The sequence below is a fragment of the Canis aureus genome, chromosome 1 (assembly GCF_053574225.1).
Source record: "Canis aureus isolate CA01 chromosome 1, VMU_Caureus_v.1.0, whole genome shotgun sequence".
Lineage (NCBI taxonomy): Eukaryota > Metazoa > Chordata > Mammalia > Carnivora > Canidae > Canis > Canis aureus.
Window position 1 is genome coordinate 107,278,895 of NC_135611.1, and position 22,625 is coordinate 107,301,519.

The 22,625-nt window shown below is 56.9% G+C and overlaps 3 protein-coding genes across 10 annotated transcripts in view; 2 read left to right on the top strand and 1 right to left on the bottom strand.

Moving 5' to 3' along the window:
* Positions 1–1,418, top strand: part of IL4I1 (interleukin 4 induced 1) — a 36,947-nt gene extending 35,529 nt beyond the window's left edge. For all 3 annotated transcript variants that reach the window (XM_077844682.1, XM_077844673.1, XM_077844683.1), the window contains one exon: positions 460–1,418. In XM_077844682.1, the coding sequence (XP_077700808.1) occupies positions 460–1,402 (943 nt within the window). In that variant the 3' untranslated portion in view covers positions 1,403–1,418. The remainder of the gene's footprint in view (positions 1–459) is intronic.
* Positions 1,419–1,695: 277 nt separating this feature from the next.
* Positions 1,696–14,187, bottom strand: TBC1D17 (TBC1 domain family member 17). 2 transcript variants are annotated; one of them, XM_077844621.1, is made up of 18 exons: positions 14,033–14,186; positions 13,760–13,894; positions 13,385–13,483; positions 13,082–13,156; positions 9,390–9,513; positions 8,484–8,691; positions 7,866–7,977; positions 7,623–7,781; positions 7,140–7,268; positions 6,940–7,043; positions 6,265–6,359; positions 5,683–5,799; positions 5,503–5,603; positions 5,321–5,420; positions 3,574–3,671; positions 3,304–3,420; positions 2,510–2,596; positions 1,696–2,422 (listed from the first exon to the last, which is right to left on the bottom strand). In XM_077844621.1, exons 2-18 carry the CDS (start codon positions 13,778–13,780, stop codon positions 2,222–2,224), a joined length of 1,947 nt encoding a protein of 648 aa, XP_077700747.1. In that variant the 5' UTR covers positions 13,781–13,894; positions 14,033–14,186; the 3' UTR covers positions 1,696–2,221. The 2 variants fall into 2 exon arrangements, with proteins under 2 accessions (XP_077700747.1, XP_077700756.1); XM_077844630.1 differs by lacking the exon at positions 1,696–2,422 and having other exon boundaries at positions 2,541–2,680; positions 14,033–14,187.
* AKT1S1 (AKT1 substrate 1) lies at positions 14,070–22,599 on the top strand. Of its 5 annotated transcripts, XM_077844762.1 has the most exons (7): positions 14,274–14,923; positions 15,646–15,729; positions 16,766–16,821; positions 18,333–18,718; positions 19,835–19,912; positions 20,002–20,171; positions 21,526–22,599. In XM_077844762.1, exons 4-7 carry the CDS (start codon positions 18,340–18,342, stop codon positions 21,667–21,669), a joined length of 771 nt encoding a protein of 256 aa, XP_077700888.1. In that variant the 5' UTR covers positions 14,274–14,923; positions 15,646–15,729; positions 16,766–16,821; positions 18,333–18,339; the 3' UTR covers positions 21,670–22,599. The 5 variants fall into 5 exon arrangements, with proteins under 5 accessions (XP_077700869.1, XP_077700878.1, XP_077700888.1 ...); XM_077844743.1 differs by lacking the exons at positions 15,646–15,729; positions 16,766–16,821 and adding an exon at positions 14,070–14,267 and having other exon boundaries at positions 14,810–14,923; XM_077844752.1 differs by lacking the exons at positions 14,274–14,923; positions 15,646–15,729; positions 16,766–16,821 and adding an exon at positions 14,076–14,267.
* Positions 22,600–22,625: the final 26 nt, after the last annotated feature.

Below are 22,625 nucleotides of genomic sequence, written 5' to 3' on the forward strand. Positions count from 1 at the left end.
CGGGCCGGGGGCGGGGCCGGTGAGGGCCCGGGTGCCCGAGTGATGGGGTGGGCGGGGCCGTCGGCGTCGGGTGGGGCGGGCTAGTGGGGAGGTGAGAGAAGGGGCGCCCGAGTCTGACCACCCTCGCCCCTTCATCCCCGGGCTTCCGGAGAAAGGCGTGGCCCAGAGGAGATGAAGCGAGGTGCCCGGATCGGACGCTTCTCTGCTCCCTGGTCCTCGCGGGATGTCAGGGACCGGCGGGGGCAGGGGTAGGTGAGTGGGCGGGGTCAGCGAGGAGCAAGCAGGTGACAGAGCCGGTAACCGAGTGGGCGGGGCCTGCGAGAAGGCGAGGCAAAAGGGGACCCACCAGTGAGAACTAGAACCCGGACCCAGTAGAGCGCAGGGAGGGGCCTGCGGGGAGGAGCCGCCGAGGAGGGGCAGTGGCTGAGCTCCGGGATCTCTCTTTCGCCCCGCCCACAGGTACAGCCGCATCGTGGGCGGCTGGGACCTGCTGCCGCGCGCGCTGCTGAGCTCGCTGTCCGGGCCGGTGCTGCTGCACGCGCCCGTGGTGGCGATAACGCAGGGGACGCATGATGTGCGTGTGCACATCGCCAGCTCGCGCAGGGCCCGGAGTCTGAAGGCCATGACCGCGGACGTGGTGCTGCTGACTGCGAGCGGGCCGGCGCTGCAGCGCATTACCTTCTCGCCGCCGCTGTCGCGCAGGCGGCAGGAGGCACTGCGCGCGCTACACTACGTGCCAGCCACCAAGGTGTTCCTGAGCTTCCGCCGGCCCTTCTGGCACGACGAGCACATCGAGGGCGGCCACTCGAGCACCGCCCGCCCGTCGCGCGTGATATTCTACCCGCCGCCGGGCGAGGGCGCGCTTCTGCTAGCCTCGTACACGTGGTCCGACGGGGCGGCCACATTCGCCGGCCTGAGCGCGGAAGACGCGATGCGCGTGGCGCTCGACGACGTGGCGGCGCTGCACGGGCCGATCGTGTACCGGCTCTGGGACGGCAGCGGCATCGTCAAACGCTGGGGCGAGGACCCGCACAGCCAGGGGGGCTTCGTGGTACAGCCGCCATTGCTGTGGCACGAAGACAGGGAAGACGGGAAGGACTACAACTGGGCGGTCCCTTACGGCCGCATCTACTTCGCGGGTGAGCACACGGCCTACCCTCACGGCTGGGTGGAGACCGCGGTCAAGTCGGCGCTTCGGGCGGCTGTGTTGATCAACAGCCGAGAGGAGCACACGTGGAGCGACAGCAACAGCGAAGAGGGGCTTGTCCGTCTGGTGCCCAACCATCCCCGTCTGGTGCCCCACCATCCCCGCTGCGAGTTCCAGAAGGGTGGTGCCACCCACAGCCCGGGCGAACATAGGATTACTGTTCGGCACAGCACCCACAAGAGAGCCGAGCATTAAATGTATTTTCAGAAAATCCCGTGTGGTCCTGCCCTCTCCCTGGGTTCCCAAGGGCCTCACCTTGAGGATCTCATTGGAGCCGAAGCCAGTAGCCTTCACAGTAGAAGGGGCTGCACCTATTCTGGAGTCCCAGAAGCTGTCCCTGGGGAGTAGGGGTTCCACTGAGAGAGGGGGAGAGGAGGGACAGGACTGACACTGCTTTGTGCCCCTGGTAAATGGTAAGCACGGTGTCCACTCTGGCTGTCACAAAACAATGGAGTCCTGATCCCAGTAACAGAAAGCTCGATAAGCACTGGAGTTAAACACTAGTTTATTTTTTCACATAACAAGAAGCTGGTAAGCAGAGTCCCCAGAGTGTCTGAACAGCTCTGCAGGCCCTTCCATCTCGATTATGTCCAGGAAGTGTCCCCACACAGCTGCTGGTGGTGGCCATACCCCAGCACCCCATCCTCACTCCTCCAAAAGCCCCAAATCCAGGCGGGTGATAGAGCCCTACCTCCACGAGCCCACAAGGGGCCTTCTCTTAACATCTCATTGGCTGGATCAAGATCACCGGGGTCAGATGTCAGCGCTGCAGCATGGCCAAAAGGGACCACAAGCCACCCCCTTCCCCCATCCGGGTCGGTGCCAAGGTGGCAGCCTCCTTCCTCCACCTACATGAGGACAACTGGACGCCAGAAGTGTCAGTTTAATGATATCAGCTCACTGGGAGGGCACGGGAGGCACGGTGGGAAGGCCTGCCCTTTTTGCACCCTTCCTCCCCAGCCTCTGGGAGCTGGATAAAGTGCCTGTGCTGGGCGGGCCTACCGGCCCAGGGGGTTAGGACTCTGCACTTTCCTCTTCCTCCTCTGGCAGGATCTCCAGGCTGCTGTCTGGCTGCGGGGCTGTGTCCTCAGGGGGCGGTGGGGCTGGTGGGGCCCGGGTGGGGGAGAGAGGCAGTGGCGAGGCAGGGGGCGAGGGACTTCGGGGCTCTGTGGGTGGCACCAGACCCAAGACCTCCTGTACATTGTGGGGCAGCTCCTGGAGGGGTGGGGGGTGGATGCGAAAAGTCAGCAGTTTACCAAAGGTGGCCGGTGGGGAAGGCTGTGGGAGAGGTCATGAACTCACCGGGCAGGTGGTCAGCTGCCGGTAGAGGGCCTCAGCCCGTGTCAGCACGTCCTCTACGCTCAGCTTCATGGTCAGCTCGTTGATGTGCTGTGGGAGGGGGTGGGTCAGGCCTGCCTGCCTGCCTGCCAGCACTCAACCACCACCGCCCGAGCGCCCACTCAGTGCCTCGTGCTGGGGATACAATGGAGGAAAGACAGTGGGTGGAGCTGGGGACTCGGGGGGAAGGGGAGGTCATTCCCTCTTAGGCTGCTAGCCAGCTGCAGGATACCGTGAAGGGAAAGGACACTGAGCTCCACCTCTACGGCCCTGCCTCTCATTAATGTACTGGAGCAGGGACAGGTACCCCCGTCATGTGCTGGCCACACTGAGGGCACTGCTGGGAGCCAGGGATAGGATGGAGTAGAGAAAAACAGGCCGGGTCTCATGGCCATGGTTCCCTCACCGCTTAGCCAACCATATTTTATTTTTATTTATTCATGAGAGAGACAGACAGAGGCAGAGACATAGGCAGAGGGAGAAGCGGGCACCATGCAGGGAACCTGATACAAGACTTGATCCCGAATCCCGGGATCACGACCTGAGCCGAGGGCAGGCGCCCAACCGCTGAGCCACCCAGGCATCCCTAGGCAACCAGATTTTAAATAACCCTATTTTGAATACCTACTACCCCAAGGTACTGGGGCACAGGCATAGTGCCAGCCTCCACAGAGTTCTCACCTCAACTGACATGTCCATTTATCCAGGTCAGGGTGGGCAGGGAGAGGGGGAGGACTGGGAAGGAGCCAGGGCCTCACCTTGAGGATCTCATTGGAGCCAAAGCCAGAAAGCATGAGGGTATCACGTTCCATGTCCAGAATGGCACAGGCCACCAGCAGGTGCAGATTGGGGCCAGGGAGGCCTGTCCACAGCACCTAGAAGAACCAGAGGGAGTTGTCATGGCCCAGGCTCTGCCTGAGGTCCCACCTAGGTCTGCCCCCACCCCTCTGTCCATTTCCCAGCAGCCTCCCAGCTCAGAACAGCTGACCGATTTCTCTCTGCCCTTCCACCCAAACTGGCAGGCCCACCTCCCACAGCCGGAGGACATCCGGGAAGGGGAATTCTCTCTTGAACCAGATGAGCAGCCACCGGAAGCAGAAGCAAAGAGAGCCAGAGTCCTGGGAGTCTGGAGGAAGACAGTGGTGGGAAGGGTGGTACTCAGCAAAGAACAAGCTCAAAATCCATTCCAATCCCATTCTAATTCAGTGTGCATGGTGGTCAGACTGAGACTCCTATTCTGGCTGGAAGAATCTCTACCAGGGGCAGCCCCGTGGCGCAGCGGTTTAGCGCCGCCTGCAGCCTGGGGTGTGATCCTGGAGACCCGGAATCGAGTCCCATATCGGGCTCCTGGCATGGAACCTGCTTCTCCCTCTGCCTGTGTCTTTGCCTCTCTCTGTGTGTGTCTCTTATGAATAAATAAGTAAAATATTAAAAAAAAGAAAAAAAAAAGAAAAAAAAAATCTCTACCAGTGGGCAGTCCCAGTGGCGCAGCAGTTTAGCGCCCCCTGCAGCCCACAGCGTGATCCTGGAGACCTGCGATCGAGTCACATGTCAGGCTCCCTGCATGGTGCCTGCTTCTCCCTCTGTGTCTCTGCCTCTCTCTCTCTCTCTCTTTTCTCTATGAATAAATAAAATCTTAAAAAAAAAAGAAAAAAAGAATCTCTACCAGTCTAGACAAGTAACTTATGCCCAGGAAGGGAAGGCTTCAGGGGTGAGCCAGGAATGCTGTGTCAAAAGGAACCTTTTCCATCCTGCCTTCCAGACTCCCAAATGAGGTGAGCTAATTCCGTTTTCTACTGTCTCATAAGAAGGATGCAGGACACTCAGGGAAAAAAATCTTTAATACTCGATGACAGTGGACACGAGAGGAAGTGGACACTCACATAACTCAGCTAACAAAAACATAAGCTGGTAAAAATTTCCAGGAAAGCACTGATAGGAACAAACGTTTCAAAAGCTGTAAAAAGATCTACTGCCCCTAATATAATTCCACTTCTTGGAATTTAACGTAAAGAAATTATCCAGACAATATTCGTCCTGATGAAAAACTACAAATAACCTCAATGTCCAGCAGATCGAGTTTGACCTCCTCTTGTACGTATTTAAGACAGAAGGTCACAAAGTCGGGCAGCGAGTGTCCAAGCACCCGTGGAAGTGTTTTCTTGCACTGTTTCCTCTTCAGTGAAGTGATGCTAGCAATATCTCCCTCCCCCAAGGCCACCTAAATTTCAGTAAAGAAATGCCCATAAATGAGTTAATTCATCATCTGTGTTCAAAAGAACAATACCAAAAAAAAAAAAAAAAAAGAGAGAACAATACCATCAATAGCATTTTTTACTTTCTTTATGGGAATTTTTTTTCTCCCCTTAATACCGTATATGCAACAAGAAATGATTTTAAAGCCAGACTCCAGCAGTCCCAGCCCCAGAGCCCAGAGAACAGCGTTCTGATCCCCGGCTCAAAGGGAGAGGAGGTGAGAAGGGCCAGGAGCCAACCCCAGGCCTCATCTGCAAAGTATGGGATTGAGGGTAGCCTGAAGGAGCCAGCTCCATGGGGCAGGCAGGGTACACGAGGCGCTCACAACCACACTCACTGGGGTTTTGCTCCAAACCAATCCTGCTTTTATGTGTATATTTTAGGTTCTGGCTTTTGCAGAGAGGTTTCTCTTGTCTGGACCCGGCCCAAATGTCCTTGACACCGTCAGTGGCCAGTTCCAGGGATGACATGGCAGGCTTGCAGCCCCTCACTTCCTTGCCGGCCCACTGAGACACTTACCCAGGAAATCACAAAGCGGCGGGTCCAGCACTCTCAAGAGCAGCAGCAGTTGTCCGAGTTGCCGCTTCATTGTCTCCTGACTCTCCTCGAAGTTCCCGTGCTGCAGGAGGGAGGGCCACGTGAGGAGCCAGACCCCAATCCCTTGGAGGGGGTCTGCCTCCCGTGCCTGCCTTGGGCCTCACCACGAGCTCCATGAAGCCACAGAAACACCAGAAGGCATCCACCTCGTTCTGAATGACGTAGAGGATCGGGGAGAGGAGATCACTCATGCCCTGGACATAGCCTGGCAGTGGGTGGACAGGAGATCAGCACCCCCCAAGGGAAGGCCTGGCCCCCAACCCCTTCCTGGGCTGGCGTCGCACCGAGATCAAAGTGGTACATGCAGTAGGTGAGGAGGATGTCGTTCAGCAGGCCCAGCCCTGGGTTCTCAGGACCCTCATAGAATTTGTTGGTCCTATCAGTACGGCTCACATCTCTCTCTGTAAAGACAGGGTGCAAAACGCTAAGGTGGAAAGGCTGCGGGGGTCCATCACTACTGGCCCCAGGCACCAGCCCCCACTCCTCCGTGGCAGACCCCAGGCAGGTATGAGTCGGTCCAGAAACTATCTCGAGTGCCTTGGCATGAGGATTTCCACTGCTTCATGCTAGCCACACTGCCACAGCCTCCCAGCTACTAACCATCCACAGATGGGAAACAGAGGCCCAAGGAGGCAAAATCACTTGCCAAGATCTCACGAGGAGTAGAGAGCAGATCCAAACCCTGAGGGGTCTGGCTCCCTTATCTGCTCCCCATCTCCTCCTGCCCATCCTGGCTACTCCCACCACTGCTCCCCCTCATCTCCCCATTGCAGAGGGTGTCATCCTATTCCTGGGGAGGCAGGGGCTTCCCCGTCCTCTCCCTGCTGTTTGCCATCTCTCCACCCACCCTTGGCTCCGCAACCTACCGATGAGGCTGCGGTAACCATGCAGCAGTGAGTTCCTCCGCTCCTGCTCGGGGCTCACGGATTTCCACTGCAGCTTCATTCGGAAGTACTCATCCCTGGGTGGGGGGAGGGGGGAGGTGAGAACTAGGCCACCTACTCATCCTTGCCACCCCCAAGCGTCTTATTTCTGACATCTCTCATGACACAGAACATCCTCGTGAGTTTTTTTTTTTTTAAAGAAATTTTTTTAAAGTAATCTCTATCCCCCAACGTAGGATTCGAACTCCTAACTCCAAGATCAAGAGTTGCATGCTCTACTGACTGAGCCAGCCAGGTGCCCCCTCTGTGGGCTTTTGTTCAAAGTCTGTCATCCTCGCTGGACAGAGAGCACTGGGGCGGGGGCCAGGACACATAGCAGGGGCGCAACGTGTACCAGGTGAGAGGAGAAGCGGGCCCCATGGGGTAAGGAAGCCCGCCACAGAGCAATGATTGCTAGAACAAAAAAACAGCGATGGACATGGGAGACAAGCCTGCCTGCTTCCTGCTGTCTGCCTGTATGATGGCGGTGCCCAGCACACAGAGGGCTCATGCCTGACGCTGTGCACCCGTGATGTGCCAGGTACTGTGCTGTGATGGGGGATATGTCCGACTTGGGGAGCCGGAGCCTGGCGAGGGGGGTCATAGCCTCTCACTCACGTTTTCTTGCGTACATGGGCCTTATGCTCCTCGGCCGAGCCCTCCCAGCTGAGGTACCCCAGGAGGAACTTCCAAGCGTCACGCCTCAGGCCAGGGCTCAGACCCTGGGAGAGAGAGAGGGTCCAGCGGTTCAGAGGGGGGCCCCTGGCTCCACCCAGTCCCCCTAACTGCCCCCTGACAAGACACCCCCGGCGCCTTACCCCCGAGAAGATGCGGGCCTTCAGCACTGGGACCTCCTGCAGGCGGCCCTCGGGTCCCACATGGTGGGTCCACTCCTCCTCTGTGACTGGAGGGGCCCGCTCCACAGCTGGCCGTGGCCCCAACTCCACCTGCGCCATACAACGCTGGTGAGCCCCAGGCCACCCACATCCTCCCTGGCCCCATCCCAGGCCACCTGCAAGTTAACTCAGAGTCCTTCTCAGCTCCACAAACAGCATGCAAGGTGGGAAGTACCCACTTCTCTGGGTCAGCACCAAAGCCACCCTCCACGTCAGGAAGGGCCCCCCGGTAATAACAGGTGATGGGTACGCAGGCTACGAACACTCTCCCTGAAATCACTCCTCATGCCATCTGATGAATGGGGGACTGGATCATCCCCAACACCGGGGAAAAGGAGGCCCACGGATTTATAGTCGGCTGCCCAGGTGACAGCCAGAAGACAGCAGGGTCCGCCTGATACTCACACAGGAAATGACCTCAAACCCAGGCTCTGGCTCGTCATCAGGGGGTGGAGGAAGGTCGGGGGAGGCCCCCTCTGGGTGTGGCTGCAGGGCTCCCCGGAAGAAGTTGGTCACGCGGGAGAAGCTGCTGAAGGTGGTGGAGTAGGGGTCCTGGAGAAAGCGCTGTGGACAGGGCCAAGGGGGAGGGGAGTCACAGCTCCACCCCATCCCACCCACAGGGGCCAGGCAGGGCTCTGGGACACTCACAGACACCACGTTGGAGCTGTCCTGGTCAAAGAGCTGGAGGTGGTGAAAGGAGCTGGAGAGGGCCGACGAGTCGTGGGGGAAAACAAGGTAGAGGCGGGAGTCCTGCGGGGAGCTGGGGAGGGGGCAGGATGGTGACATGCAGGCCAAAGGCCTCACCTGTGTCCCTTCCCCCTTGGGGCCCAGTGCCAAATGGCCCCCGGGAAATCCTTCACCTAAGGCCTGACCATAGCTGGACCCCGGGGGCGAGCCACACAACCCAGGGCTGGCCACTGAGGGCCAAGGCCGTCCTGCCTGCCAGAGTGACCGGTTCAGGGACAGGCCAGTGCAAGGCAGCTCAGGGGATGCTGCTGGGGAAGGAGATGCTTCTGTCACCAGGGATGCTAAGCCAGGTCTCCAGAAACCCCCCTGCCCCAGCACGATACCAACTCAGAGGGAAGAAAAACAATTCTTCTTAATGTTCCAGGACCCAAGTCCTGCCCGAAATCAGACAATCCCTTGGCTTTACGGTTACACGTGCCCGTTGATCCCCTTTTTCTGTCTTTCAATCAGGCTGTTGTTTTCACAGTCCCAAGGGGCCCGGCTGCAGCTGCAAAAGCCCGGTGCTGGGAAGAGGCTCACCTGGCCAACAGCAGGTAGCGGCTGAGGACACGGAGAAGGGCTCGGGTACCCCCGCGGTGAAAGTGCAGGGCAGGCAGGGAGCCTCCAGCCTGGGTCACCAGGACCAGGTAGGCCCAGCTGAGGCCAGGCTTGGACCGGCGGATGGACTTGAGCTCCCCAAGACTCACCGAGAACGCCCACGAGCCCCGGGGGGAACTGGGCTCCACACCTAGGAACAGCACAGATAGCCTCTGAGAGCTGCTTGGGAGCCCTGGGTCACCTCCCATGTCCTTGGAAACACAACTGACTTGCTCTAAGATCTCCCTTGGCGCTCTGTGGCCCTCAGAGTGAAGCCCATGTTCCTCAACCTCATGGCAGGCCCCTCAGGTCTATCTCCTGCCCCCTCTTCACTCCAGACACCACACTCGAGCCACAGCTCGAATATCCTAAACACACCAGGGCCGCCCTGTGCCTCTGGCCTTGCATGGCTGGCCTCTCTGCTGGGGAGAAAACTCCCAGGTCTCCCCCCAAGAGCCAGGGGCTGGCATCACTCCTTCCTGGAAGGCTTCTCCATTCCCCAGAGGGGCCAGATGCCTCCTCTGGTGCCCCCTGCACTCCGGGATAACCTACATCACCCTCTCACCCTGTAACTGTCACCCTTACAGCCTGGAAACCTTCACAGGCAGGACTCATGATTGCCCACAAACAATCCAGGAGCCCAGTGAGATGAGCAAGGCTGCAACCCCTGGAGGACCTGCGAGGCTGGACCTGGGCTAGGGACAGTCCTGCGCCCCGATCCATTCTCCTGAGACTGGAAGGCCAGCACCGATGGCCATCTTGACTGTGGTCAGCAAAGCCTGTGGAGCCATGACCACTGAGGGTAAGACATGTCTCCACCTGCCCCCCAGGGGCACCGGCTCAGCCTACCTCTAGTGGGCTCTGAGTGGCTGGACTGTGGCCGCACAGTGCTAATGACTGCCCAGTCGGGTTCATAGCCGGGGTCAAAGGTCGGTTCCTCCTCAGAAGTACACGAGTCACCCCCACTGACATCCTTGGGAAATGAAAGGAAAAGAGTGAGGGGCTGTAGATTCAGAGTTTCCAGATCCAAGCTGCAAGGCTGACCTGGAAGGCAGCCTCAGTGAACAAATAAAGAAACTGAGGCAGACAGCAGTGCAGATGAGGCCATGCTGAGGGTCACAGTGCTGTCACAGCTGATGGTGCTGGCCACCAGCCATGGGGAAGGACAGGGAGGGCTGCAGCGACTGGAGTCCCTTCCCAGGCTAGTGTGCACCATCCTGTCAGGCAAAGGCTCGAAAGTGAAAACCACATTTCCCAGGCTCCTTTGAAGCCTAGAAGTCAAGACACAAGATGTAAGCAAGTAGAAAGCAGGAAAGAGCCAACTTCCTGCCAATCAGGCTGTGTCATTAATGGTGGACACTCCTGTTTTCCCACACAGAGAGGTGACTAGGATAGAAGTGACAGCTAGCTCAGTCTCCCAGCATTCAGTCATCTAGCTTGGTGAGAGCCAACTGGCTTCCTGCCCTTGGGTGGCAGCTCGAGTGGTAGTGTTTTTGGGCCTCCATAGGTGCCATGATGATCTCTCCTCACTGCCCTCATTTTGGAAGTGGTGGCAACTCCCCTGGCAGGTCAGTTCTATAAGGTCACTCCTGTTCTACTAGCCCTTGTAAAATCTGGCAAGCTTCTACTCATCTGCCTTTAATCCCTTCCTGCTGACAGTAATTGGAGTGTTTTGTGTCTCCTGTGATGAAACCCTGCCTGATGGGACCTTGTTGGAAGAACCCAGATGGGTCCTACATGAAAGCCATTTCTGCTATTCCTTCTACGTTGACAGAGCCCTCCCCAAAACAGAAGCTAAAACTTCCCACTATTTGTTTTCCCAGCCTTCTTTGTGGTTCTGAGTAGCCTTGGGCCCTACCTCTGGCCAGTGGAAGCTGAGATGCCATTGGTGGAGAGTTTAAAAGGGAAATTCTTTTTTTTTTTTTTTAATTTTTTTACTTACTTATGATAGTCACACACAGAGAGAGAGAGAGAGAGAGAGAGAGGCAGAGACACAGGCAGAGGGAGAAGCAGGCCCCATGCCGGGAGCCCGACGTGGGATTCGATCCCGGGTCTCCAGGATCGCGCCCTGAGCCAAAGGCAGGCGCCAAACCGCTGCGCCACCCAGGGATCCCGGGAAATTCTTGATTATAAAAAGGCATGTACAGGGTTGACCAGCACCCTATTCAGGCCAGTCTTTGGGTGCTGTTGAGGGAAAGCATGGTGTCTGGAGCTTTGGCAGCCAACTGGGACCATGAAGGAAGTCACTAAGACACCTGTTCACAGGGCTGTTGAACCATCCCTGGGAAAACCATCCCTGGTCCCCATGTTTTGTGAGATGAATCTCATGTTTCATCAATGTTTACATAACATAACGAGAATCAGTATTGTTTTCTGCCAGCATTTGCAGCCCTCTGCTTCTTGGGCACATGGCAGGATCGTAGCTCACTGAGCTCTACTGGCTGGGTGGAGCTATGCAACCTGTTCTGACCAAAGGGCTGGGATGTACCCCTCCCAGGATGGACTGTTTAATTGCCTGGCAAGAGCTCTTGCCCTCTGCCACAAGGAATGGTGGCTGCTCTAGCAGCAGGCTTCCATAAGTAATCAGGACGAGCAAAGCTCCTGACCAACATGCAACGCGTACAAAGTGAGCAAAACCAGTCAAAAAAGCTGGAGCTCCAGCAGCCTTTTTGGTCCATAAGGCAGCCGTGAGGAAGGCGCCCCATGCCGAGAAGGACACAGCAAAGATGGAAGGATTGGTGATGACATGTGAACCTGTACTGCTGACTTCTAGACTTTTCAAGCGAGAAGTATGAGCTACTATCGAGCTGAAGCCACGGTCGTTTCTGTTTCTATTCCACGTGGCCAAATATAACTCCTACCTGATGCAGAGCATCTGGGAAATGCCTTGTTTTTTTCTGATGAGGACAGATGTGACTGGCACCCTGCTTGCCCCCTTCTTCCTGCCTCAAAAGGCAGATACAGGAGCTGTAGCTAAATCATTAAAAAATTACCAGGGCACGCAAAGGAGGGTCTCAACAATCTGGGCCCCGACATTGCCAGCCAAGGCCAGCAGCCTCTTTGAGTGTCTTATAAAATGAGAAAAATAAACTTGTCTGTTAACTTGTCTTCCGCCAGATTTTGTGTTCCCTGGAGCTAAGCGTATTCTGCGTGTGTGCCTTTTCCACTGCAGTCTACCTCAGCGAGTTTTTTTTTTTTTTTTTTTAAGATTTTATTTATTTCTTCATTAGAGACACACAGAGAGAGGCAGAAATGTAGACAGGAGAAGTAGGCTCTCGAGACTTGATCCCAGGACCCCAGGATCACAACCTGAGCCAAAGGCAGACGCTCAACAACTGAGTCACTCAGGAGCCCCACTCAGTGGGTTTGTGTTAGTCAAAAATAAGATTGCCGAAGAGGACAGTCACATTTTCAAGAGAGGCACTCAGCCGACCTGTGAAGCTGACAAAAAACGCAGAATGCTCGATGCTTCCTCCTCAACCCTGGCTTGAGCAGAATTCTGGAATCTCCATTTGTCTCACACACACATACACACCCTCGCCAGGTTATTCAAACCCCCACTGCCCCAAGTGAGGCTTCATTCTCTCTACCCCTGGTACACCATTCTAACCTTCTTCCTGACCTCCCTGCCTCCAACTTCCCTCTATTCGGACCTGCCCATTCCCAGCACGGTCTCTCAGGAGAGCTTTCCACACCCACACCCTTCTCCTCCCATGGTTCCCCGAGGCCTCTAGAACACCATCCAAGCTTCCCAGTCGGGCATTTCAGAATCAACCATCTTTCCAGCAAACTGCTCTACAGAGACACCCCATTTCCTCCTGCCATCCCTGAAGTATTTTCTTGCTCCCTTATCCTTACGGTTCCAGCGCAATGTCTGCTTCCTCCAGAAAGGGGCAGGCCTCTGGAATCAGAGAGTCTGGTATCAAACTCAAGTTCCAACACCTCCTAGCTTTTTGATCTTGCAAAAGGAACTTCCAATCATTGTGCCTCAGTTTCCCAAAGTAGAATGGGGGTGAAGACTGAGGCAGGGTCCAAGTCAGACTCCTCTCTGGGTCCCAGCACAGAGCCTGGTGACAAAAAGCCTCAGGAGCCTCTAAGAACAAGAAGGGCAAAGTCTGGCACCCAGGGTAGGAAGGTGTCCTGGGAAGTGGGTGAGCCACCTGGGTCAGGGTGTGTTTCCTCTCTGAAGGGGACATGCCACACCCCTTCAGGCTCTTGTGGACTGAGAGCTCATGGAACCCGAATCCACAGGCCACGCCGTCCTCTCGCACCCTGGCAGGGCTCTCCTAAGAGCAAACAGATGAGGGGGCAGCTGTCCCCTAGGCTACAAATCTCATGGTGTCAGCTTTCTTTTGATCGGGCATCTTCAGCTCCATTTTACAGACAAGAGGAAACCAAGGAGCAAAGAGAACCTAGATCCCAACAAGGATCACACAAGCTCCAAAAGTAAGTCTGGGTTTGCATCCAGGTCCTTCAAACATCTTCCACTGCCTGAACCTGGAAAAAAGCGAATGGAGAAACGAGAAGAGAGAAAAGCCTACCTTCTTGGAGAAGAGAATTTGGGTGGAATCTCCAGCCTCCTCTACAGGAACCCAATGCAGGAGAACATCGCTGTCCTGAGGAAAGAAAAGAGGAATTAGAGAGACTCCCCTCCAATCACCGCAAGCCGTATTTCTGTACTTCTTCCCCGGCCCGGACCCTCAGGCTTACAAAGCCCCCCTTATACCCCCAGTCCGCGCTCCTGCCTTCTTAAGGTCCCATCGTGACCTCCTAGATCATACTCCTCTAGACGCCGCCTCCATCTCGCCCAGGGCCCGCCGGAGCCCTGCTCCCTCCTGGCCCACCTTCTCCACAACGCGGATGACGCCAGCGATGAGGGAGTCCGGGTCCTGGTGCTTCTTGGCGCTGGTGTGCAGATACACACCACCCTTCTCAAACACCACCTGCGGACACAAATCGGTGAGGGGCGGGACCCAAGCGCAGGACAGCCAGGGGGCGGTGCCCAGAGGAACGTCCCAGCCGGCGGGGGCGGGGCCACAAGGTAAGGGTCTTCCCTAGGGCAGCCGAGGGGAGGGTAACAGAGTATTTATAAAGGAATGGTGTCTTTGCTCCGGCTCAGCCGGGCTCCCAGAGCTCCGGCAGGGCGTTGGGCGAAGCCGACTACCAGAGGGCGTCGCTTCGCATCCCCAGGAGGGAAAGAACGCGTTCCCAGTGCTTACCCTGTAACCGGCTCCCTCCATAGCCGCGGCCGAGGTCCCACTGCCCCGGCCCTCTCCCTTTCCGGGTCACCGTGCTGTCACATCCGGATAGGAGACTCCCCTCAAGCCTGGACAGTGGTAGCGCCCTTGCCTGTTCTAGAACAGGAGTGGACGTAACCACCTTTCAGAACGGGGTGGCTGAACTTGAACCACGAGGGTGTAAGTCACATGGCACGCACGGGGAAGGAGGGGTAGGCCAGCGAGAGTGCGCATGCGCAGTGCCGCTTCCCTTACCATGGAGTAAACAAGGGGGAGGATCCAAGGGCTCCACCCCTTCGCCCCAGCGCTCTCCGAAACACCTCCTTCTTTCTCCATATTGTATACTGGCATCGAAGCCAAGGAGATTCCATTTTGCTCGAGGGCACGGCCAAAGCTTGTCAGCTGCGGCCATGTTAATGCGGGGCAGTCCCATCTCTCTGAGGGGCGCAACAGCAAGGTCCTGGAAAACAGACGGGTAAAGGAAAAGAAGGTGAGAGGAGGCGTACGTCACGAGAGGTGCTGAGGGACTTGGGTTAACGGGATGAAGCCGTCAGTATCCCCGGGTACGAAGCGGACCCAGTCGAATTCCTGAGTCACCGTCGGGAGGCGGCGGTGTAGGCCGCCATATTGAAGCCTGGCAAAGCGAAGCAAAAAAAGTTGCCATATTGGATCTTCCCCAGCATTGGTGCTGAAAAGGGGGATAGGCTGGAGGGAGAGTCCATGTACGCTTTGGGCAAGTGATGCTAGGATGGTTGCCATGTCGTTAATGGGCACTACTTTCCTCCATTTCTGTGGAAGAAGTTGACAACGGGTGAGGGGCGTCAGGTCGCTGGCCTTAGTTTACTGTGGTCCTGAGAATACACGTGCCGACGGCCGTATTTCTTAGCAAATCGAAATGGTCTTGGCTTGTTTCCGAGCAAGCTGAAGCCTTTCTTTCACCATCTTTCTTATGGGCACCCTGCTGTCGCCACTGCCCCACTGTGATCCGGTGATGTCCCCGTGGTCATTATGGTCTCGGGCGGCCCCGATAAGGGAGGCGGAGTGTGCAGCATGGAGGAGGGCCAACCACGCGGAAGTGACGCGAGGCGCCGCCATGTCTTTTGAGGGCGGCGACGGCGCCGGGCCGGCCATGCTGGCTACGGGCACGTGAGTGGAGGCGGCGTTGTGAACCGCGGTGTGGGGAGGATTTGGCCGTCCGGAGGAGAGGGGCGCTGGGAGGGCGAGCCGCTCGCGGGAGGGGTATGGCCTGAGTAGATCAGAGGGCAGAGATCTTCCAGCGACCCTACGCTGAGCGCTGGGAAGGGGTAGCCCGCGGGAATCGTTGTGTCTCACTGGAGGCAAAACCTAGACAGACTTATCCTCCGGTCTGCAGACCCACTAGGATCCTTGCCTTGGGGTGGACCATGTCCACAGGGTCTGGGGGTTGCTCGAGGGGACTCGGGGCTCCCCTCACCCGTCCAAAGGCGGGACTTCCGGTCCTGGCCCCCCACCTGGGCGGGATTTCCTGTTTTCTTCCTAGAGAAGTGGGTCCTCCCTGGACCCCCGGGCGAGGTGGGGAGAAGGTTTCTGAGAGGTCGAGGAAGAGCCCAGGCCTTCACCTTTCCCCCGGCCTCGCGGGGTGGGGGCTGGGGGGCCACCCTCGAGTTTCTCCCACTTTGGGGCGGGGGTGCACTGCCAATTTGACAGGTGGTCGGAAGGGGGCTTAATTAGCATTCCTCCTTCCGTGGTGGACTTTGCCTCTTTCCTCACCTCTTCCTAGAGTTACTTCTTTCAGTTCACCTCCTCATCTCATCCTAAAGGGCCAATTACCTTAGCTTTCCCCTCCCCCTCCTCTGGGGGACAAGTCTCACCTCTCTCCCTAATCCTAGGCTCCTCAAATTGGTTGGCTGAGGACCCTCTGTCCATCTCTGAGCTCCTTAGAGGATACAAGACTTCCTCCAGCAGCTGAAAGGGTAGAGTCTCCCCTGGTCTTGGCCACTCTACTTTTAAACAACTAATGCCAGAGAGCCCCCAGGCCTTGGCAGAGAAGTTGAGTTGCCCTCCTTGTATTTGCCCAGTTCTCCTCCTCTTTACAGTGGGAGGACCCTCACACCCACTCACCCCCATTACACTCTTTTCAATCCTGTAACTACTCTAAGATCTAGGACAGAGAGTTTAATCCTGATGTCCCAGAGATGTGAAAGCCCTAGGCCTAGCACTGCCAGGCTGTGTGACCTTGGGCCAGTCATTTCCCTGCCCTGAGCCTTGGTTTCCTCCTTCTGGTAGGTGAGACCCTGAGCACTTCTCAGTTCTATTGGATTTTGGAGTCAGGCAAACAGCAGAGTCAGCCCTGCTCTGACCCATTTAACTTCTGGGACTCTGACCAATGCCTTAGGCTGTCTGAGCCTCACTTTCTCCATCTGAATGTAAACCTTTCCTGATAAGGAAGGCAAGATGGCATTTGGGATTAAGAACAGGCTCTCCTCTCCAGCCCCTTTTACCTCATCGAGATACTGAATCTCCCTAAGCCCTTGATGTGCAACCATGAAATAGGGTAATAACAACCCCTGCCTCATAGGGTTGGGGAGAAGGTAGCATGAGATTGGTGATGATCCATTTGCATCCCTGCCTGGCATGTGGGAAGTGCAGGGTGAGTTTGCCATGGGGTCTGTCAGGAATGGTGCTGGTTGTGACCTCACTGTGTGTGGCTTCCAGCAAGGGCTTTGTACTCTATGGGTCTTGGCTGTCTCATTAGTGAGGTAACAGCTCCCACCTTAGTGGGTCAGGTGGGAGGTGAAATGAGAGGTGTAGACTCCCTACACAGAGTCAGTGCTCAGCAAACACTGGTTCATGTGATTATAAGTTGAAAAGGGCCTGCAAATTGAAATCAAATAACCCTGGCTGGACTAGAACCTTGCTTGAATTCCTCCAATGTTGGGGTGCCCCCTACCTCCCTGAGGAGGCTTCTCGGCTTCCCAGCAGTCCTGGTTTAACCACTTTGATTTACAGGAAGAAGAAAATGAGACACAGAGAGGGCCAGTCAGTGGTCCAAGGTCACACAGCAGGTTTGAGATGGCCGGAAGCCAGCCCACTTGCCCTTGCTCTTTTCTCTCTCTCTCTCTTCTTTAAGTTTGTTTATTTATTTAAATAATCTCTACACCCTTTGTGGGGCTCTTGATTACAATCCCAAGATCAAGAGTTGCATGCTCTTCCAGTTGAGCTAGCCAGGCACCCCAACCCCTTGTTCTTTTCATTTCATAAGTAGATGCATCCAGTAGATTGTCTGCTTAGGACAGACCTGTTCTGGGGTACAGATCCCCGACCTTGGGGAGCTCAGATGTGTGATGGAGGAGGCAGACAGGTACAATTGTCACAAGCTCAAATGACAGTGAGGTATAATGGATGTAGCCCAGGGCATTGTGGGTCTAGGGAAGGCATCTGGCAGAAAAGTCTTGTAGGAAATACAAAACTTCATGGATGGAGTCTAGGCGCAGAGAGCAGCTTGCACACCATTTTCTGCTCCATCCCTGGTCTCTGAGGCCTGTCAGGTGCTGGGCAATGCTGGCGGCTCAGAGATTAATCCCATGGGCTCCCCCTCAGGTGGCTCCACAGTGGCTGGGGAGATGGAGGTGGATCCAGACAGTACTCCCCATGGGAATATGTGCTAGAATGGAAGGACTCTCAGACATTGTAGGAGTCCAGAGAGTGGGGACTGAGCCAATCTGGGATGAGGGGAAGCTCCTTCCACGCTAGGGTGAGAGAAAGGTCAACAAGTAATCAGGGAACAAGTTATCCAGGTATAGGGGGACCTGGTATAGGGGAACTATTTAACTGCAGGTCTGAGGGCTCAGAAGTCTGGAAGGTTGTGAAGCTGAGTGCAGAGCCGGGGTTACGACCATGTCCTGGGGATACTAGGGAGAGGCAAGGGCAGTTCCAGTGTAGGAGGACCCCAAGGGGCCCGAACTGGAGGCTCAGAGGTTCAGGAAGAGGCTGGAATGATTGTCCCGCAGAAAAAGAATGCAGGCGAGGCATATAACTTCAAATCTTCTATAAGCTGCATTAAAAAAGTCAAAGGAAACAGATAAAAGTCATTTTCGCCTTATATCAACTAGCCATTATATCTGAGATGTCATCTTTTCCACATGTAATCAACCTCAGACTGCCAGTGAGATCTCTGACATCCAACCTTTTTTGTCCCAAGTCTTCTAAAATCCAGTGTGGGTTTCATACTCATGGCACCTCTCACCTTGGACCCGCCACATCTCAAGGGCTCCTTAGTCACACAGGTGGCGGGTGGTGCCCACATTGGACTAGGCAGGGCCAAGAGGAGGGGCGGGGGCTGTCGGTACTAGGCGTGGCGGGAGGAATGGGTCCGGAGGGTTGGGGACGGTGCTAGGAGGTGTGGATGGTGGGGAATGTGGAGAGTGGCAGATTTCGGGGAAGGGGCTGAGCTCAGCCGGGACCAGGTGGCTGGGAGGGGTGGGAGCGGCGTCTTGGGGCAGGTGGACACGTAGGGGCCAGGTGCAGACAGGGCAGCCAGCCGGGCCTCAGCTCTCTGTCCTGCTCTGCCCTGCAGGGCGTGGATGGCGTCGGGGCGCCCCGAGGAGCTGTGGGAGGCGGTGGTGGGGGCCGCCGAGCGCTTCCGGGCCCGGACAGGCACGGAGCTGGTGCTGCTGACTGCCGCGCCGCCCCCGCCACCCCGCCCAGGCCCCTGTGCCTACGCGGCCCATGGCCGTGGGGCCCTGGCTGAGGCTGCCCGCCGTTGCCTCCACGACATCGCCCTGGCCCATAGGGCTGCTGCTGCTGCCCGGCCCCCCGTGCCCCCGCCAGCACCACAGCCACCCAGCCCTGCTCGGAGTCCCCCTCGGCCTGCCCCGGCCAGGGAGGATGACGAAGAAGACGAGGAGGAGCGGACAGAGACGGAGACCTCTGGGGAGCGGCTGGGTGTCAGCGATGATGGAGGTGAGAGGGGTGGGGGCTGGGGTAGCTCTTGGGCTTGGCAAATGGCCTGCAAGGTCAGAATCCCGGAGGGGTGGGCCTCGCCTATCTCTGTGCCCGGGTGTTCTGTGGCAGCCTCAGGCTCAAAGAGCCTTGGGGGAGCAGGCTGGCTTGACCTGGGCCCTGCTGTGCGACTTGGAGCAGGTCATTTCCCCTCTCCCAGCCTGTATGGTTACATGTTAACCGGGAGCCAGCTCTGTGCTGGGAGGTGCTAGACACAGACACAGAGCCAGCTTCGGCCCTTTTCTTGAGGGACTCCCAGTCCTGCCAAGGAATTGGTAGTCCAATAGGAGACCGTGCCCTGTGGCGACCATGGGGTCGGAACCTGAGCTGGGAGCTCGAGCAGAACGAGTTATTTCAAATCTGGGGTGCCTAGTGCTGGTGAGAAAGGTAGGAATTACAGAGGAGTCAGGAATGCAGGCCACAGCTTAAGGGAGCCACGGGGAAAGCAACTGGCTGTTTTGAGGGGAATCAGGAGGTTGGATACTTCAGAGAGACTGGACATTAGGGCTTTGGAGAGTGATTAGGAGTTTGTGGGAGGGGTGTGTGTGCCCTAAGTAGGACTTACTCCTGTGTTGTCACCATTAATGCTTGCTTCTTCATTGTTGCTGGGGGAGACCCGCATAGGATTCAGGGCACAGACTCTGGAACCAGGAGGCCTGCATTCAAATCCTAGTGACTGAATATGCTGTACGAGCAGCATTATTAACTCTGGAACTTTGGGCAAGTGATTTGACTTCTCTTGTGCCTCCTGGTCCCTCTTTGTCAAACAGGGATCACAGTTGGCTCATGTTCTCTCCGTCTGTATTTTGAGTCCTTTATCCCAAACAGATCTTGCAGATTTCATGTTTATCCAGCCAGTTGTTTTCACCTGAGGGCATAACAGACAGAAACTGGATTTGTTTCTGCCGATGACCAGGCAGATAACCAAGGGGGAGGGTGTTTGAGGCAGAGGGAATAATTCCAGAAGCCCTGAGGCTTTTGAGGGCCCGGCCGATGCAAGGAGTGGGGAGATGGTGGTGGTGGCACATGGGGTACAGCGGGGACCTGACTGGCCTGAGTCACTAACCTCATCCATAGGGCTCTTTGTAATGGACGAGGATGCCACACTCCAGGACCTGCCCCCCTTCTGTGAGTCGGACCCTGAGAGCACAGATGGTAAGTGTCCCAGGCTGTCCCCACTCCGCCACCCCCAGGGTGCTGGGATGAAGGCAAGGACAGAGGCTGAAGGCCATTGTCTCTCCCAGATGGCAGCCTGAGCGAGGAGACCCCTGCTGGCCCCCCCGCCTACTCCGTGCCCCCGGCCTCAGCCCTGCCCACGCAGCAGTATGCCAAGTCCCTGCCTGTGTCCGTGCCCGTCTGGGCCTTCAAGGAGAAGAGGCCAGAAGCACGGTCATCGGATGAAGAGAATGGGCCGGTGAGGGGCAGAAGGGAGAAAAAGAGGAGGGTGCAGGGAGGGACTCAGAGCCACTTCCTCCAGGAAGCCCTCTGGCATGGAAGCCACATTTCCTGGGCTTGATCTTGCCCTCCACCTCAGGAGGCAGATTTTTGGGCCAGAGCCCTAAAGCTTGAACTACTGCAGCCTTACAGTGTACCCCAGTGCCATGGAGAAAAGCCTCTTCTGGGTTTTAGGAACAGCTTCATTTATAGAATACCTGCTCCTGGCAAGGCACAGGTGTTTTGGTATCCCCTTCAGAAGGGGAAACTGAGGCACAGAGGGGTTAGGTCATCTTCTGTCCCCACCCTGCGTGTTCCTGGCTCCTCCCCTACCTCCTCTTTCTCTGGCACAATCCTTCAGGTGGCTTTCCTGGCCTGGCCTGGGTGGCTCCTCCTCACCCAGCGCTGAACTTCCCTGAGGCACCGGGAGTATCTGTGACTTCCCGGGACCTCAGCTTGGAAAGGGCAGAGCTGGGATTGGAACCCAGCCTCCTTTTGGAAAGGAGTTACAGACTGCAAGGGAGGCAGCCCTGGAGTCCCATGGTCATCGTGTGTCTCTCTCCCCCGTGCGCCCCTGCCCCCCCCCCCTCCCGTGTCCTCTTTGACACATTGGCAGCATCCATCTGCCTTCTGCCTGTATTGCCAGTTAACAACATCTGAGGCCTGAGAGGTGGGGGCGCTGGTCTGACCTCTGAACCGGCTCAGGTCCAGCCTCTGTCCGTGCGGCCTCTCCCATTCTCCTGGAGGCTAGGCCCAGCTCAAGGTGTGGGGCCAAAAGGGAGATTGCCCTAATTGCTGGAGCAGACAGAATGACAGGGCCCCTCCTGGGTGGAGGCCATCGTGAAACCAGGCCCCTTCCCTATAGCGCTGGCAACGTGGTAGCTCACACTTCTTGAGCACTCACTGTGCTGATTGTCTCAGGCGCTGTCATCAGCTGCGCGTTTTAAAGGGGAGACTGAAGCCTCAGGAGATGAAATGCTTGTTGACAGCTAGTCATTGGCAGAGGCTGGATTGTTACATGACTCAATGCCAAGCCCAACCCACATCCTTAGACATGACACCCCCTGGTATCTAGCCTTGATAGCAGAGAAACAGCACTTCCACTGTGTAAGAAGGAACTGAAGGATAGTGGGACGGTTAGCTGTTCTTGCACGTAGAGTTAGGCCAAGAAGGGAAGGAAGAGAGGGCCAGGAAGGCTTCTTGGAGGAGGTGGTATTTGGGTTGGTTAGAAGGATCCTACAAGGAGCAAGATAGGGTAAAGGGCCTTCCTGGCAGTAGGCAAAAAGTGCTGGGGCGGGGCCGCGGCGGGCGCTGACCCCGCCCCGGTCTCGCAGCCCTCTTCGCCGGACCTGGACCGCATCGCGGCGAGCATGCGCGCGCTGGTGCTGCGGGAGGCCGAGGACACCCAGGTCTTCGGGGACCTGCCGCGGCCGCGGCTCAACACCAGCGACTTCCAGAAGCTGAAGCGGAAATACTGAGGCCCAGGGAGAGCGCTTCCAGGCCCAGCGTCCGCCCCGCCCCACACTACACCCCTGCCCCGCCCCTGGGCCCGGCCAATCCGAGTCAGACCCGGGACCGGCTTCTCAGGTTCCCGGGGTCCCAGGATTGCCCCTTCCCCGCCAATTCCCGCCGTCCTTCCAGCCCACGACCCCCTCTCGCGCCGAGGAGCGGGACCTATCTAGTTTCCGGATTGGGTCTGTCGCTGCATTTTTTTTGCCCAGCGACAGATTCTTTCGATTAAGGGATTGGCTCGCTCCCGGACCGGGGCGTGGCTAGTTTTAAGCCCTCATAAGGGTCAACTGTCGTTTTCGCCCAGTGACCAGAGCTTCGCTCGCGCGGCATTGGTTGAAAAAGAACAGCCAAGCCACAGGATTGGGGAGTGGTAAGCCACTACAGCCTAGAGAGTAGGCAACTTCATTTGATTGGCTTGAACGCAAAGGGCTTGACCAATCTCCCGGAGTCGCCAGCCCACCCTTCCTAGTTTGTCCCACCTGATAGGCTCCAGCCCTCTGGGGGCGTGGCCAAACCCTCCTAACCCCAGGATTGGCCTGCGGCCTTAAATTTACGTTCTTTACACTACTGGGACTGGGGTCGCTTTTGACCGAGTCCTGACTATGTGCCCCTCTACCCTCTCCCAGGGATGGCCCAATCCTGTCCCTGCGTCTGACACCCTCTTCGGTTCCATCCCACAACAGCCTGCCAATCGTAGTCCGTCCTTGCAGTCAGGACGGCACCAGCTCCCGCCCCTCTCCCCCCACCCCCACAGGTGCCTTAAAGGGCCCTTGTCCACCCGAGGTGGGGGGCAGGGGCCCTCGCTCTCCGGCCCTTGTGTGGGGAAGAGAGTCGTGGGTGGGGATCGGGAGTTGGGAGCGGTGGTCTGAGATTAAAAGAGTTTTACCTCTGACAAATGAGTATAGAGTGTGTTCATTCAACA

Excerpts from the sequence above, each read along its gene's own strand:
- TBC1D17 (XM_077844621.1), bottom strand. The coding sequence starts at position 13,780 with ATGGAGGGAGCCGGTTACAGG. Across the intron at positions 7,978-8,483 it reads CGCTACCTGCTGTTGGCCAG|CTCCCCGCAGGACTCCCGCC; the intron begins GTGAGCCTCTTC and ends CCCCCTCCCCAG. Across the intron at positions 7,782-7,865 it reads ACAGCTCCAACGTGGTGTCT|CGCTTTCTCCAGGACCCCTA; the intron begins GTGAGTGTCCCA and ends CCCTGTCCACAG.
- AKT1S1 (XM_077844732.1), top strand. The coding sequence starts at position 14,727 with ATGGGCACCCTGCTGTCGCCACTGCCCCACTGTGATCCGGTGATGTCC. Across the intron at positions 14,924-18,332 it reads GCCATGCTGGCTACGGGCAC|GGCGTGGATGGCGTCGGGGC; the intron begins GTGAGTGGAGGC and ends TCTGCCCTGCAG. Across the intron at positions 19,913-20,001 it reads GGACCCTGAGAGCACAGATG|ATGGCAGCCTGAGCGAGGAG; the intron begins GTAAGTGTCCCA and ends TGTCTCTCCCAG.